This window comes from Carcharodon carcharias, chromosome 7, assembly GCF_017639515.1.
Source record: "Carcharodon carcharias isolate sCarCar2 chromosome 7, sCarCar2.pri, whole genome shotgun sequence".
NCBI lineage: Eukaryota > Metazoa > Chordata > Chondrichthyes > Lamniformes > Lamnidae > Carcharodon > Carcharodon carcharias.
Window position 1 is genome coordinate 33,813,026 of NC_054473.1, and position 18,033 is coordinate 33,831,058.

An 18,033-nucleotide genomic window follows, 5' to 3' on the forward strand; every position below is an offset into this window, starting at 1 on the left:
CCTGATCCCTAGTTGGATCCACTAGATATTGTTCTAGGAAACTGTCCCGAATACACTATGGTATAATAGTGGGTAGTAAATCAGAGTGAGGTTGAATCAGATGAACTATTTAACATCATTAAAGAAAATAAATGTGTGACTGATGGACATAAAGGAAAAAGAGGATATTTTGATCTGGAGATGGAGAAGTTACAAAATGATATCCTGCATACATATATGCATAAATGCATGAACACAAAAGCTGAAAAAGAATTTCGAAAATAGAGGCAAAATCATAATTTGTAATCAAATAAAAAAATTAACACTTTTCTGCAACTGCAATGCAATAAAAAAATTAAAACCAGTTATTAAGAAATCTTCTTTCGTCTATCTGAAAATAAGTAAGTTGCAACAGTAATTCCCATTGTGTTTAAAAAAGAGATGGATCAGTGGAAAGGGTTTTAAAAAACTTCCTCAGATGACTTCTACTTCCCAACCTCATCTCAGACTCAAAATACACAGTATTTTTCTCCGTAATTAAGGACATCTGCATAGTAGCTACTAGCTTCTCTATCCCTTAACTTTCAGCTTTCGATGCTGTCCTGCAATCAACCAATCATCATTCTGTTCTCTGTAGTTCTTCCATAATCACCTCTCAGCACACTAATTTTTGTCTATGACCTCAGTCACCTATTCTCTTAATCCCTTTCTGTTCCAGTGTCTGGCCATTTAGCTTCAGCTCCTTAGCCCTATGCTTGCTAATATCTTCAAACCGTATCCTTCCTCTAACAATGTTCCTGCCTCCTACAAGACTGACATTATCCAGACTTCAAGAAACTCACCCACAACGCTTTCATTCTCTCCCACCTTCACCTTTTTGAACATGTTGCTTTACATCCAACAGCTTCTCAATCTACCCACAAAGCCAACTCCAATAGATTCTAAGAATTCATTCAAGTGCTTTGTAACAACACTGATTCTCACTTTTAAATCCCTTCATGCCTTATCCCACCTTAGCTTAACGGTCTTCCCCAGCCTTACATCCTCAAGTACCTTTGCTCCTCTAACATTTGTCTATGACCCCTACTCCTTGGCTTCTATGTGGCTCCCCTCCCCTCCATTTTTAGTAGCCATTGAATTAGCCATAATGGCTTTGTTCCCTCCCTGGTTTCAAATAAACTTCCCACAACCTTTCTCTTTGACAGTGTCTTCTGCTCCCATTCCATGCTTTGCCTATTACTCTTCTTGTCAGCATTCACTGATTTTTCCTTCTTAATGTAGGATGTTTTAAATCATCATCCTACTCATGAGGAGTACTAAATAAAGGTGAGTTGCTGTGGTTGTTCTTAATTCTGGATTTGTTTTCTTTGGGATACTTATAGGTTAATTCAATACTTTTGCAAACAGTTATGGCCACAGCCCAGAGTTTAGATTTACATAGTATGCTGTTAAAAAAAGTATCACTCCAATATAGATTATAGGCCAGAATTTGCTAAAATGTGCAAATAGGCCAGCAACTTGTGGCAAGGAAGAAATCTTGTGAATTGTGAATTTGCAGGGTGATTTGTGCCACTCCATTGCCAAGAGTACATAAACTCTGCTTGCATTCAATGGAAGGAATGTAGAAGATTAAAGGGTGATTTAATTGAAATTTTTAACATTTTGAAAGAAATTGATTGGCAATTTTTCTGCCAATGGGAGAGTCTCAGACATGGGGACATGACTTTAAAATCGGAGCCCAGCCATTTAGGTGAGAAATTAGGAAACATTTCTTCACGCAAAGGATGGCAGAAATGTGGAAAACTCTCCCACAAAAAAATGTAGATGTTAGCTCAATTAGTAATTTTTCCATGAGATCCGGTGAATAGAGTTAGGATACAAATCATCCAGATTTCACCGAACGGTTGGACAGGCTTGAGGGGCTACTCCTGATCCTATAATGTTAATTGTCCAGTAAACATGCCACAGAAAGTTAGGTTTAGTGTGATAATTGTTACAGACAGCCAATCAACCTCACTACGCTAGAAAGTGAACAACAAAGTGTGGAGTTTCATTCTTTCAGGTAATGAATTGTTTTTGGAATTTAAAAATGATTCAAATTTTAAATTGTGTAATTTTCATTCCTACATTTGTCTTTTTTCTCCCTGCCTTAATCCAATCTTTCTTTCCCGCTATACCTGATTTGGCATTGAATTTACCAGCTCTAATTCACCCTCCTTCTCAATCTTTTCTCAGCTTATTTCTCAATTCTTAAATCCTAATAGTTAAGGAGTTACCCTGTTGGTCCTATCATTCATTAAGTTTCTAGATGTCTTGTTCCCCTTGCAAGGCTGCTATCAGCTTACACTTCAACATCTTTGTGGACAAAACTATTTTGAGCTAAGGGGTACATGAATAAGAGTAAGTACGAGGGCAAGTCACAAGAATATTTTCTTTAAAGAAATTACTAAAAGTACAGTTCAAAAACATGAAAACTGCACGTCTACATCTACTCAATACAGAATGTGGAACAGGACTCATATGTAATAAAAATAAATTTGGTCCCCTTGACATTCATTTACCTGGTGGTTGTGTTTGAAAATATAAAGAAAATTACACTTGCTTCGAACCAATAAAAGGGGAACCAATTTCCTTGGTTTGCCTTTTGAAGTGAAATCATAGATGTGAATATAAACAGTCACTTGGTAATACACAACTTGAAAAGAAAAACATGCTATCGAAGTTTTTTTGTCTTGCACTCATCAGGACAAATGCAAGTATGCCAATTTTCAAATGATCTCAACAACAAATACTACAAGGGAAAAGGTGCCAATTGGTTGGCAAACGGACTCTAATTGGCCAAGGCGTTACCATGGTGAAAGCAACAGGGAACTCTAGGTTCTCTCAGTTCCCAGGTAATTCAAAAAAGATGCAAGGCGTGAACATATTTTTTTTGTCCGTAGAGACCAGGTCCCTGCATATAAGTGTATGTCACTTCTAACAAGCTTAAATGAGCCACATTATGAGCTAAGCTGATCATCTTAAATTGGTTGTTAGTGTAGCTATTAGTGCACTCAGGATTGTTCAGCAAGTGCTACCTAATCACTGAATTACATTTAACAGTAAACATTTTGTTTCGGGTTTTGCAAGTGCGGGCTGGGTGAGTACAGCCTATTACGAACAACCGAAGGAACATGCTATTCGATTTGATCAGCCAACCGTTGGGACGTACGGCCTACATACCCGGCATTGCACTAGCACTAAAATTTATGTGCAACGTTGCTCAATTGGGTTAAAGGCAGAATATCTTTTTGAAGTGACGGCAGTATCTAGTTAATGAAAAATGCCACTCACATAGCCACTGCATGATAGCAGCGTGAAACGGCTTGCTTAACCAGTTGTTCAAATTTTTGAGACACTGCCTTTTCAGAGTAATTTATGAAAGACTGGGCACTTCTCAGCGTCCAAAGATGGTGGTCTTTTGTCCATTTGCAGGTTTGCACAATACACAGTGAATAATAATCTGATCAGGATCGCCACTGACCCAAAGGATAGCTTTGATGCACTCTGTTTCTGCTTCAAGCTTGCAAGGTGAACAAATGGCTATGGGCCCTATTTACAAGATTGCTGACAAGCCAAATTGTCTCTCTTTGCAGCAATATTCAAAAGGTGCATGTAAAAAAAAGGCTCATAACAAACATCAGAGGTACTCTTCCCCTAAGATGCATGTAAACATTTGAACTACCGATATCGCCAAATTTCAAACAATCTCAACAACAAATACTACAGGGGAATATACATTGATATACAATGGGCTCATTATTAACCTCCATCAGTGAAGCAAAGGAAATGGAAGCAAAGGAAGCTGATTTCTGATTAGAAAGGTTTCTTTAGCCAGACTTAAAGGTTCTAAATATTTTTAGGTGAATTTTCAACATGAATTGGCTTTTTTCCATATAAATTTCACAAAATATAGTAATCCGAAAAGGTCTGCTACCAAATTATATGGAAAAAAGTACTTCCAATTATTATTTTTTTAAAACAGGAAATTACTTTTGTCATGAATGCTGTTTCAAATAAACTGTATTACAATATGTGAATATCCTTTACTTGATAACTGCAGAAAAAGTTCCCACCCTTTAAGCCAGTGAAATATATATATATTGGAGGATTAGCAACCAGTCATGCATCAAGTTTTGAACTGATCTTTAAAAAATAAGAAGCCAATAAACAATACCATGAGGAGTATAAGCCTTTAAGAGCTTGTTCTTCTTCACTCCATCGGGATGGATTTTCATACTTGCAAGCACGGCCGCCACATGCCATTGAGCATTGCATATGACCAGGGATAACATGTCGCAAGCGCTCTCCAACTTTAGTATATTTGGCTGTTGGACGTCTCATACTGTCTGAAATTAAAAAGCGGAGAAAATCGGGAAATTTTCAAAACAGCCAAGTCATGCATGCCATTAAAATGAGTTTATTTAATGCACATCTTTCACTCATACTGTAAAAACAGCAGGCTTTGAAACATTTATTTTCTTATGGTCAATGTACATTAAGTGAAAGAAAATCTAAGACTACCCAAAGGGCAGTTATACAAAATTTGAAACAAGATTTTTTTTTTAATTGATGAAGTAAATAATCAACTTCTAAAAATACAAATTTATATCAGCAATAATTTTACAAAACCACACCCCGAATGCAGAGTCTTGCTGAGAAGGAATGCATATCAGAAATTCAAGCTCATGTTTGCCACAACTTTCTATCCAGTAAAATTCCCTACATTGGCTTAAGTAGGCAAGGCTTGATATCCCTTTTAATATTAGCCCTCCAACATTTAGTATATGTTTGTGCACTGAGGTACAATTTACATACACATACAGTATTTTACAACTGCCAATTTGGTTTAAAGATAAATTGTAGTTTTATCAATTTCCAGGTCATTCTTCCACACATTCTATAAAAACATGCTTGAAACAGTAGTTATACTCTAAAACGAACATTTTTGAAACATAACACAAAGCAAAAATCCAAAAATATTGCTCTTTGAAAATGATGCAGATATCTATTATATTGAAGGCCTAAATCACAGCATCACAGTGAAGCATTTACTTTTTCCTGGTGATAGGCAGGTTTTGGCTTCTTCAATACTGACTGAAGATACAGCAACCATAACCTTGTGAGTCGAAGATGAAAGCATATCTATGGCTGAGCTCCGACGTCTCTGCAAAACTCTAACCAGAGTATCAGAAGCAGAGCGACTCTGATTCTGAATGAAGCTGCTCAAATACTCCACTGCTGAATGCCTTCTAGAAGATCCCTGCATGCTTATGTACTTGAAATACTCAAGACTTGAAATTGCCAGTACTGAATAGCAATAGCATGTAAAATCAACAAATTATACTGTGGAAGTTGCACTACAATCTGATGATATTCTGATAGGCTCTCCTTTAGGAGAGGCTAAGGGGTTTCCATAGTAACAAACTGCAAAGCTAATTAGGTTGGTCCACGGCTGCAGCATACTACGTAGTGCGACAGCTTGGGAAAGTTATTATTCTACTATGAGATAATATCTATAGCAGTCCAATCGGTCAATTTTGCAGCTAATTCATACCATGTTCAGAAAGCTTTATGCCTCTGTGTATCAACATAGCATGTGAAGTAAAATTAATAGGTATTCTGAGATTGTGTAATCTCACTACTATAAATGTAGAATATGCAACGGAATAATAAACTACTTCATAGAAAATTTATAATACAGAAGGAAGTCATTCGACCTGTGTCTGTGCCAGTTGATATAGAGCTACCCAGCCTAATACCATCTTCCTGCACTAGGTCTGTAGGCCTGCAGTTCACACTTCTTCAAGTAGACATCCAAAGTACTTTGTAAATATGATGAGTTTCTGCCTCTACCACCCTTTCAAGTCGTGCATCCCAGGTCCCTACCTCCCTTCGAGGGAAAAAAATGTTCCCTTATCTCCCCCTTATTCCTTCTACCAATTACTATAAACCTATGACCCTGGTTTTTAACTGCTCTGCTAAGGTAAATAGGCCATCCCTATTTATTCTATCTAGACCCCTCAATGTTATACATCTCAATTAAGTCACCCGTCAGCCTCCTCTGTTCCAAGGAAAACAATATTAGCCTATCCAAATATTCCTCATAGCTAGCATCTTCCAATCCTTGCAGCATTCCCAAATCTCCTCCACACCCTTGCCAATGCAATCATAACTTTCCCGTAATATGATGATCAGAACTGTACTCCATGCTCAAGCTGTGGTCTAAATAGTGTTGTATATAGTTCTAGCATGACTTTCCTGTTCTAATATTTCATGCCTTGGCTAATAAAGGAAAGGATGTCATATGCCTTCTTGGTCACTTTCTCAGCCTGTCCTTCTCTCTTCAAGGATCTGTGGACCTATACTCCAAGGTCACCCTGTTCTTCCATACTTCTCAACATCCTCAGATTTATTGTGCATTCCCTTACCTTGTTGCATCTTCCAAAGGCCATTGCTCTCATTTCCTGATTGAATTCCATATTCCACTTTTCTGCCCAAACCATCCATATTTTCCTGCAGACTAAACTTCCCTCTTCATTGTCAACAACACAGCCAATTTTTGTATCACTTGTAAACTTCTTTTTCATGCATCCTACATTTGAGTCCAAATAATTAAACAAATAAAAAGCAAGGAAACGAGTACTGAGCCCTGCAGAACACCATTGGTAACAGCCTTCCAGTTGCAAAACACCCATCACACCATTACCCTTTACTTTCTGCTGCTAAGCCAATTTTGGATCCAATTTCCCATTCTTCCTTGAATGCCAAAGGTTTTTACTTTTGTGAACACCTGCCATATGGGATCTTGTCAAAAGCCTTCCTAAAGTCCATACAGATCACATCTGTCACACAGCCCTCATCAATCCTATTTGTCACGTCCTCAAAAAATTCAAACATGTTAGTCCTCGGGCTATAGGAAATAGGAGAAATTTGGACTCTTGAGCCTGCTCCACCATTCAACTAGATCATGGCTGATCGTCTACCTCAACGCCATTTTCCCCCACAATCTCGATATCCCTTGATACCTTTAATATCTAGAAACTTATCAATCTCTGTATACTCAATGACTGAGCCTCAATAGCTCTATGGGGTAGAGAATTCCAAAAAGATTCACCACCTTCCGAGTAAAGAAATTCATCTCAAGTCTTAAATGACCTGCCTCTTATTCTGAGACTGTGTCCCCTGGTTCTCAAGCCCCCAGCCAAGGGAAACATCCTACCTGCATCTACCCTGTTTGAGCCCTGTAAGAATTTTGTATGCTTCTAAACTCTAGAGAATATTGCCTCATAGAGCAATCCCTCCATCCCACGGATCAGAGTAAGACATGACCATCCCTTAACAAATCAATGTTGACTTTCCGCGATTAATTTATGCTTTCTGAATGAAGGTTCATACTTCTCTGGCTAGAACAACAACAGGAAAAAAAAATTACACTGAGAATTTCAATTATTTCAAACCTTCCAAAACTGCTTTCTATATGCCCAGACGGTACTGCAATTACATAAGTTATGAATATTCATGCTACCTAAACATATATGAACTATAATGACAGGTCAACCCTTCCAAAATTTTCCATCAAAAAAATTGATCATAAGCAGATGTTTAATCTTTTATTGATATTAGACTGATTGGGAATGAAATATTCAGGGGAAAATTCTGCACTATAATTACAAGCATTAAATTTAACAACTCACATTTAAGTATTATATATGTGGCTGTTAAAGCAGGTTGATTTGTCTACCATGTCCACAATACTCTGTGCCACAAATTTATTAAAATGGCATAAGTGAGTTTGCGTTGACTCAGTGCGCAAATGGACTCACACAGGCAACCTGGGGGTACACTTGCACCATCTTTTGTATCAGATACCCACTTCCTATTTTGAATTGGCTACTAGCACATGTACAGCTTGTTCAATGAATTTTGGTGTGCGCATGTGGTTCTTGAATGCAAAATCTAATGAGATAGGAGCAGTTAAAAGGGATTTAGCTCCTGACCAGGCCAAGCTTCAGGGCCCACCATGTAGACAACTTTGAGCAAAACTCACACTGTGGGTACAGCTTTGTTTGAAATGAAATTTGGTGTGGAACTTTTAAAATGAGTTATTTAAAAATTATTACAAGACTGAACATCTGAACACGTCAGTAATACAACCTCAATTTCTTTGCCCAACAAAGCCTTTGGTCACCTCTCCTAATCTACCTGAAGGTTTGGCATTCAAACTCTTCTCTGAATTGCCATGAAATAATTTTCCCCCCCAAAAAGTGTAAAATAAATGCAACTTATTTTTGTATCAAAACGCTTTATACCGTTCAACCTCAACAACAACTCCCCTATTTTTGAATTTATTTTCAGCATATTTCACTCCAAAGTACAGAAGTCATATTGATTATAAAAAGGACATAGGTAGTGCTCTAACTAGGCCAGGAAATGTAAAATTCTCTCTTGGACATTCACTTGCATCTTCGCTAGCATCAAGACTGCTTGCTGTGTTAAAAGTTCTTGTCTCCATTAAAAGTAAATTCAATTTCAATTTAATTTTAAATTGTTGAACAGACTATACAGATGAATAAGGAAAACTGGATATCTCAAAACTGAATAACTGATGACTGGTAAAATCATTTGACAACTTGCAATTGTGAGATTTGAACTCTCTGCCTCAGTTGTTAGTTCAGTACCAAAAAGGCTAAGTTTATTATAACATTATTAAATGTAATTTACCTTTGTCTGAAGTTACAATATATCTCCTGTGTTCTAATGAAGAGTAAGGCAGTTCAGGATGTAGGGAAATTCTTGTAGCCATGGTAGTATCTGTTGAAATACAATATATCTATAATTTATTATATCTGCAGACTTCCTGTCTCACTTGATTTCCTATGCTACGTTTTATTTATCACTATTTCCATTATATATTCATGGATCAGAAAATTATGTTCCTTTGTCTATATTTATGGATGGAAACTTTCAATAAAAGTACATATTTTTCAGAGTTAACCATATGATCATTTAACAGACAGCCTTTACCACAAATGCTATATTATTGGGCGAATTACCTTGCCTCTTCCGACCAGGAAGTGTTTATTTCCTAGGTGCAAAAAGGACAGGGAAAAAAATTGCTAAGACATTTGATGCCATGCATCTTTCCTTTTAACAGTGCCCTGAGATTTCTAAGGCTTAACTGAGCTGTTTTCAAAAAATGAGCCTGCAGCACAAAATGGCCAAGACTTACTTAAACAGACCACGAAGGTGACTAATGAGGAAATGGAATTGTGACCCTGGTAAAGTGGGAAGATCATGACAATATCTATATCTGTTCAGTAGCTTAAGACAACAAGGGGAGAAAGTTTGAAAAATATAATCAGAGATGGTGACCCAATAATAGATGTAAATACAGTTTAACCATTGCTCAAATTTCACACTGGACAAGCAAGTGTGCAAGATAGTTGTGTTAAACATTCAAAAACAGTAGTTATTTACCAAAAATCTGTGTGTTTTGTCCATATTTCTGCCACCTCTAGAGTCAATTATTGTAAGCATCTTCTTGCCAGCTTTGCATGCTTACACTCCATGAACCCTAGCTCATCAAATTCAGTCATCTGTAACCTGTCCTGCAGTCTCATCATCCCAATCCTCTCTAACTTACATGGACTCCCTGCCCCCTAACTCATTGGATTTAAAATACTTATTGCACCTACAGCTCCTTCAACAAACATACACACCCTACTTCTACAACCCTCTCCAGGTCTATATCCCCTCCCCTTCCCTTCAGTTCTGCAACTGAGGATTTTTTGTTTTGTGCAACCTGTCTTGCACCCCCCCCCCCCACCCCCTCTGCTCCCCCTTACACCCCCAACTATGATGACAATTCTACTGTCTGAAACTTCCTCCTTAAACCCATCAACTTTGCCAATTGTCTGTTGAATTTCCAAAATTGCTATCAAAATCCACCTTTTTGACATTTCCTGCAATGGTTCAGCATCATTTTAATCCAGTTTATTTGTTCATTTTTCTTCCCTTTTATAAAGCATCTTAAGGCATGCCCTTTGTTGAATCATTAAATAAATGCAAATCATCATAGTAGCGATGCAGAGCTTCTGTAACCAAACTGAGAGCCAGTTTATGTTGAGTATTTATTTTGATTGAATTCTCATTCACACACACCAGAATTGAATAAGAATTTTCAGCTCACTGGAACCTGAAGCATTGATGTAACATTTTCATAGTCTTTCTTCCTATCCCTGCACAATAGTCACCCAATTATTTCCACCCAAGAAAGTGAAATTATGCATGAATCATAGTGACTGTAACTACACTAAAAATAAAGTGAATAGATTTAATCAACCAAGAGAGAAGCACTAATCTATTTACCAGATCAGGTGACAGAAGGGAAGGACATCCAGAGCATAACATGAGGAGGATAGCTTAGCTTGAAGAATGAGGGCCCTGACATTGTTGTTTGAATATCTGCGACAACAAATCCACCCTGTAAACCTGCATGAAAATTATAACTTTTACTTAGATGTAGAATCTCTTAACCATGATGTCCATGCCCAATAAAAACTCATCAGGATAAATTTGTCTTCTTCTATCCATATTATTTTATGAATCCAGAAATAAAGATAAAAGAAAATTGGATACAGGAAACCAGTATACGATATCCACCATACACTGTATTACATCTCCAGATATTCCCACTTGTGGAAGTTCTCAGTTGATGGCATGCCACACTGACGGTGAATCTTGCTGCTGCTCAGAAAAATCTAACATAGCATTATTCATTTCAACTAGATATTAGCTGAAAGCAATCCTGACACTATCAACCAATCACCATACAGGAATGGATTTCAGGTCCAGTCCAATGCTTTGACCACTATAACCATGCTTGCTGACAAACGTCTTTGTAACATTTACATGGCTGGAGATGCATTGTACAACGTTGATCCAGATTCTGGAAAAAACACAAAGCATAGCTTACAAAAATTTATGCAGTGCTTAGAGCGTATGCAGTCATTTACATTATTGATGCAAGTCCATCCCATATGATTAAAAGCTAGTGCAAATCTCATCGGAATGAGCATGTACTCTTAGCACTCAACTCTTTGAAGATAGTCATTTATGTAATTATACTTAGCTTCAATGTGATCGGAACATTAGCAGTGGGAAACTGAAAATCAAGTCAGCCCATTAAAGGCTGTGCCAAGGTTGAAGGAAAACACTGCTTATAAATATGAGTAAAGAAATTCAATGTACAGACATAAATCTGCAGCCAAGTGATGGAGCAGACCAGCCCCAAGCCCCCATTTTGTGCCTGAAATGGTGCTGGTGCTGCATAAAGTGCAAGTAGAGTGACCCTGTGAGCCATTCCACAGAACGTTGCCATGGCCACCACTCCAGCAGGACTGCAAGGAGGTGGAATTGGGGCTAGAGCTGCAGCTAAACATCATAACGAGATACAGCAGCCCTGTGCTGCTTGTATAGCTGCAAACAAGGCTATCCTTTCTGGTGACTCAGAGCCGTGAAGACTGTTACCCACAGTCATTGCCAGCGAGGTATTCCAAAGCCTGTAGTACCTTGAAAGATGCAGCCAATCAGGATATGCTGGTTGTTGGTCACTCTGAAATCCCTTGTTTCATGTAATATCACTCAAATTAGCACAGTGATTGGCATGGGTCAAGCATTCACATAGCATAAATTGACATAGAAAATAAGATATCAGTTGGCTGTGCCTGTTTCCTTTCTGAAGAGCAGCTTTTGTATTCACCAATTCACTGTCACTGGGCTAGTAAACCAGAGACGCAGGGTAATGCTCTGGGGACCCAGGTTCGAACCCACCACTGTAGATGGCAGAATTTAAATTCAATAAAAATCTGGAATTACAAGTCTAATTATGACCATGAAACCATTGTCGATTGTCATTAAAAAGTCATCTGACTCACTAATGTCCTTTAGGGAAGGAAATCTGTCATCTAGTTCTGTCGAAGGGTCATGAGGACTCGAAACGTCAACTCTTTTCTTCTCCGCCGATGCTGCCAGACCTGCTGAGTTTTTCCAGGTAATTCTGTTTTTGTTTTGGATTTCCAGCATCCGCAGTTTTTTTGTTTTTATCCTTAACCAGTCTGGTCTACATGCGACTTCAGACACACAGTAATGTGGCTGACTCTTAAATGCTCTCTGAAATGGCCTAGCAAACTACTCAGTTGTATCAAACTGTGATGAAGACCGTAAAGAATGAAACCAGACGGACCATTCAGCATCGAATTAGGCACCAGAAACGATAATGGCAAACTCAGCCCTGTCGACGCTGCAAAGTCCTCCTGGCTAACATCTGGGGGCTTGCGCCAAAAATGGGGGAGCTGTCTCACACACTAGTCAAGCAACAACCTGACATCGTCATACTCACCAAATCATACCTTATAGATAACGTCCTGAACACCACCATCACAATCCCTGGGTATGTCCTGCCCCACCAGTAGGACAAACCCAGCAGAGCTGGTGGCACATTAATATACAGTTGTCAGTGAGGGCCTCAACATCGACTCTGGACTCCCTGAAGTCTTATGGCATCAGTTCAAACATAAGCAAGGAAATCTGCTGATTACCACATACCATTCCCCCCCCACCCCCACCAACCACCCCACACTCCACCCACCTGCAACATCAACCCCCACCCACCCTTCCCCAGCTACTGAGTCAGTACTCCTCCATGTTGAACACCACTTGGAGGAAGCTCTGAGGGTGGCAAGGGCACAGAATGTACTCTGGGTGGAGGACTTCAATGTCCATCAAGAGTGGCTCGGTAGCACCACGACTGACCGAGCCCTAAAGGATATAGCTGTTAAGCTGGGTCTGCAGCAGGTGGTGAGGGAACCAAGAGAGAAAAACATACTTGACCTCATCCTCACCAACCTGCCTGCTGCAAATAGATCTGTACATGACAGTATCGGTAGGAGTGACCATTACACAGTCCTTGTGGAGATGAAGTCCTATCTTTACATTGAGGATACCCTCCATTGTGTTATGTGGCGCTACCACCATGCTAAATGGAATAGATTTCAAACAGATCTAGCAACTCAATACTGGGAAATCATGAGCTGCGGTGGTCATCAACAGCAGCAGAATTGTAGTCAACCACAATCTGCAACCTTATGGTCTGTCATATCCCCCACTCTATCATTACCACCAAGCCAGGAGTTGGTTCAATGAAGAGTGCAGGAGGGCATGCCAGGAGCAGCACCAGACACACCGAAAAATGAGGCATGAACCTGGTGAAGCTAAAATTCAGGGCTACTTGCGTGCCAAACAGCGTGAGCAGCATGCAATTGACAGAGCTAAGCAATGCCCACAACCAACAGATCAGATCTAAGCTCTTCAGTCCTGCCACATCCAGTCATGGTAGACAATTAAACAATTCACTGAAGGAGGAGGATCCACATCCTCAATGATGGGGGAGCCCAGCACAACAGTGCAAAAGATAAGGCTGAAGCATTCGCAACAATCTTCAGCCAGAAGTGCCAAGTGGATAATCCATCTTGGCCTCCTCCGGGGGTCCTCGGCATCACGATCTTCAGCCGATTCAATTCACTCCACATGACCATCAGGAAATGGCTGAAAGCTGTGGATAGTGTAAAGGCTACGGGCCCTGACAATATTCCAACAATAGTAGGGAAGACTTGTGCCCCAGAGCATGCCGTGCCCCTAGCCAAGCTGTATCAGTACAGCTACAACACTGGCATCTACCCAGCAATGTGGAAAATTGCCCAGGTCTGTCCCGCCCACAAAAAAACAGGACAAATCCAATCCAGTGAATTACCTTTCCATCAGTCTACTCTCGATCATCGGTTAAGTGATGGAAGGGGTCATTGACATTGCTATCAAGTGGCACTTATTTAGAAATAACCTGCTCACTGACAGTCAGTTTGGTTTCCACCAGGATCACTCAGCTCCTGACTTCATTAGAGCCTTGTCAAAAACATGGAATGAACTCCAGAGGTGAGGTGAGAGTTAACATCAAGGCAAGTGAGCCATGAAGGAGCCCTAGCAAAACTGGAGTCAATGGAAATCAGGCGGAAATCTCTCTGCTGGTTGGAGTCATACCTAGCACAAAAGAAGATGGTTGTGGTTGTTGAGATCAATCATCTTGGTTCCAGGACATCACCGCAGGAGTTCCTCAGGGGAGTGCCCTTGGCCCAATCATCTTCAGCTACTTCATCAATGATCTTCCCTCCATCATAAGGTCAAAGTGGGATGTTCGCTAATGATTGCACAATGTTCAGCACCATTTACAACTCCTCAGATACTGATGAAATCCATGCCCAAATGCAGCAAGACTTGAACAATATCCAGACTAGCAAGTAACATTCATGCCACACAAGTGCCAGGCAATGACCATCTCCAACAAGAGAGATTCCAAACATCTCCCCATGACATTCAATGGCATTACCATCACTGAATCAGCCGCTATCAACATCCTGGGGGTTACCATTGACCAGAAACTGAATTGCACTAGCCATATAAATACTGTGGTTACAAGGGCAGGGTCAGAGGCTAGGAATCCTGTGGCGAATAACTCACCTCCTGACTCCCCAAAGCCTGCCCAGCATCTACAAGCACAAGTCAGGTGTGTGATGGAATACTTCCCACTTACCTGGATGAGTGCAGCTCCAACAACACTTAAGGAGCTCGACGCCATCCAGGACAAAGCAGCCCACTTGATTGGCACCCCATCCAGAAACATTCACTCTCTCCTCCACTGACGCAGTGTGTACCATCTACAAGATGTACTGCAGGAATTCACCAAGGCTCCTTAGGCAGGACCTCCAAAATCCATGACCACTACCATCAAGAAGACATGGGCAGCACACACATGAGAACACCACCACTTGGATGTTCCCCTCCAAGCCACACACCATCCTGGCTTGGAAACATATTGCCATTCCTTCATTGTTGCTGGGTCAAAATATTGGAACTCCCTTCTTAACAGCATTGTGGGTGTACATATATCACATGGACTGCAGCAATTCAAGGTGGCAGCTCACCACCAACATCTCAAGGACAATTAGGGATGGGGAATAAATGGTCTAGCCAGCAACACCCACATCCCACGAATGCATAAAAAAAAATTGTCTCTTAAACAAGATGCATTGATATCTCCAGAGGCAAATGTGTGTATGCTGACACAAATCATCTTCTGTGCACCCAAACCTACCTGACATCTCACTGTAGGTATGCCTCTCCTTGTGATGTTAGATTGGAGGAATCCTATGGGAAACATTGGTGCCAGTAATAGTACTGGCAACAATTTTTTTTTGCACAAAGAATTTGGCACAAAGTGTCATTAACAACACAACTGCTACCAGAAGTTCAAGATGATGCAGAAATGGCCTAAAATAATATGTCCTTCAAAGGAACTTCTGGCAGACTTCTGTTTCTAGCATCCCTCTATCTGATAAAGTGAATATGGTTTTGTAAAAAACAGATTTGTGTTTGTATGCAATTTCAAGTTCTGGTCTCTGGATTGTTTTCCTTCTGAAATTCCATGTTTTCTCCCACACAAGACAAACACCTTTTGTGTTTTTAATTAATTTTAATTTCTTATATGAAATTCTTCAAATTTCTTGAAATTACAGCACCTTGTAAAATACTTTTGGAACAGCACAGCTGCAAAAGATTTTTCTAATCAATTGAAGCCAATATTTCAGATAAAATTATCAGACAGTTAGTTCAGCCACTTCCTAAAATAAAAATAGAAGCGCAGGAAAAACTCTGCAGGTCTGGCAGCATCTATGGAGAGCGAAACAGAATTAATGTTTCGAGTCAAATATGACTCTTCTTTGGAAATCAGCCAATTCCTGGTTTGGCAAATTGGGATTAGACTGGATACCTCTTTTACGGCCAGCACAGACAATGGGCCAAATGGCCTTCTTCTGTGCTACAAATTTTTCTATCAACAAATCTTTGTTAGGGCACACCTCGAAAAATTGGCTTATAACTCAATTTCAAAATTGCATAAACATGAATCAAAAGCAGCTCAAATCAGTCAGCAACTACTAAGTAAGAACGAATAATTAGTTGAAAAATTAAGCACTCAAATATGTGAAATCCTTCAATCCCAATTTAACAAGCATCAGTCAATTCACTGAAATTTTTCAATTAGCAGCAGACTAGGGTAAATTTAACTTACTGATGTGTGTACCTAGACTTGATCTAAATGAGCAAATAATTCAGTATTATATTAAAAATCAATAAAGACTATTGTTACATTGAAAACTTCTGTCAACCTGCACAAAATCTCATTATAAAAGTGTGAACATTTTCCTGCAATGGTTTCTTACTCCTACAGGTGGCACAATGATAGAACTTTCAATTATAGACATCTCATCGCGCCCTCTATCTGATAAAGTGAATATGGTTTTGTAAAAAACAGATTTGTGTTTGTATGCAATTTCAAGTTCTGGTCTCTGGATTGTTTTCCTTCTGAAATTCCATGTTTTCTCCCACACAAGACAAACACCTTTTGTGTTTTTAATTAATTTTAATTTCTTATTGATATTTCATGAATGTCACCAATCTATATTTTTCAACTTCCAGCAAGTTAATAGAGGTGTTCATTTATCAAGAAATACGACAGCGCAGATGGAAACAAATAGCTTCCACTGATTGTGATCAAGAACAAGTAGACATACATATAGATTAAATGCAAGAAAGAACAGTGCAAAGCTTTTTCTTTCTCCACAAAGGGAGAAGCTGCAAGTTAGTGATTTAAGCAGGTATGTGGGACCACTACAATCTACACGTTCCCCTTCAGGTCACACACCACCTTGACGTGCGATTATACTGCTATTGCTTCATCATCGCTGGTTCAACATCCTGAAAGTCCCTACATAGCAGCACTGTGGGAGTCCCTTCACAACACAGGCTGCAGTGGTTCAAGAAGGCAGCTGACCACCATCTTCTCAAGGGCAATTAGGGATGGACAATAAATGCTGACCTTGCCAGTGACGTCCACAACGCATGAGTGAATGAATAAAAAAGGCTTTGCCAGTGTCACACATATTTTGAGAAGAAGGTTTCTGAAGAAACAAAGATCATCGCTCCACATCCTCTGCTCTCGGCCCAAAATTCAAACCCTCAACTCGCATAATTACACTTATCCTCCCTATAACTAGTGGTGCATCCCACAAAATACCATTTCCCCCTACCACGTCCACCTTCACCAGTGACCATCCATCCTGGCCTACCTCAAATTCCGGTTCATTTTTAGCCTCATTTCCCATGATCGGAATCAATATTTCAAGCTCCTTCTCCCCATGACTGTCACCCACATTCAGGAGCAGGAAAAATGTAAGGTGGTGCAGGTGGGAAAGGAACTAAACCAAACAGTGAGAACCATAGAGGAACAAAGGTCCAGAAAAAAAGCTCAACATCTAGGACAGGCAAAACCATGATTTTCAGATATTATATTTTTGTAAGCAACTCAAAATTCTCTCTCTAGATAAAGATTAAAACTACAACAGAAAACTATGAAAACCTATTTATTAAATCCACCCCTGAAGTGGGGGGAGAGGAGGTAATATTTTTGCTCTTGCTCATTGGTGAATTTGTAAACAATATATCTCAAAACTAATGGATGGATTTCAATGAAACTTGGTACAGAGAAAGGGTACAGCCCGAGGAATAACTAATTAGATTTTCTGAAAATGCTGATCTAGATCCTAGAATTTTTTTTAAAAGGATCTGTTAACATTGGGAGATAGGGTGAATTGAATTTTTTTTAAAGAATGTTGTGGGTGGTTTGGTTTAGAATTTTGCTGCTTGTTTTAGGATGTTGTGGATTGTCTCAGCTGTCAAAATGTGAACAGAGTTTTCAGAGCAGGTTGTTGGCTATCGATTAGCCTGAAGTCTCCTCCGTGAGATGGAAGCTTTTAATCAAAATATTTATTTTTTTCAGTTTTGTAGTGACAGAGCATCACCAGGCAAGTAAAAGCTTCAAGGAAGAACTGCGTAATTGCAATA

At 39.5% G+C, this 18,033-nt stretch overlaps 1 protein-coding gene across 5 annotated transcripts in view; it reads right to left on the reverse strand.

The window, feature by feature from the left end:
- ptpdc1a (protein tyrosine phosphatase domain containing 1a) overlaps nucleotides 1–18,033 on the reverse strand; it is a 153,769-nt gene that overhangs the window by 58,340 nt on the left and 77,396 nt on the right. For 4 of the 5 annotated variants that reach the window (XM_041192411.1, XM_041192412.1, XM_041192415.1 and 1 more), the window contains 2 exons: nucleotides 8,743–8,832; nucleotides 4,196–4,367 (listed from right to left, as the gene is read on the reverse strand). In XM_041192411.1, coding sequence (XP_041048345.1) covers nucleotides 4,196–4,367; nucleotides 8,743–8,824 — 254 coding nt within the window. In that variant the 5' untranslated portion in view covers nucleotides 8,825–8,832. Of the gene's footprint in view, nucleotides 1–4,195; nucleotides 4,368–8,742; nucleotides 8,852–18,033 lie in introns of all 5 variants that reach the window. The other variant, XM_041192414.1, reaches the window with a different exon arrangement.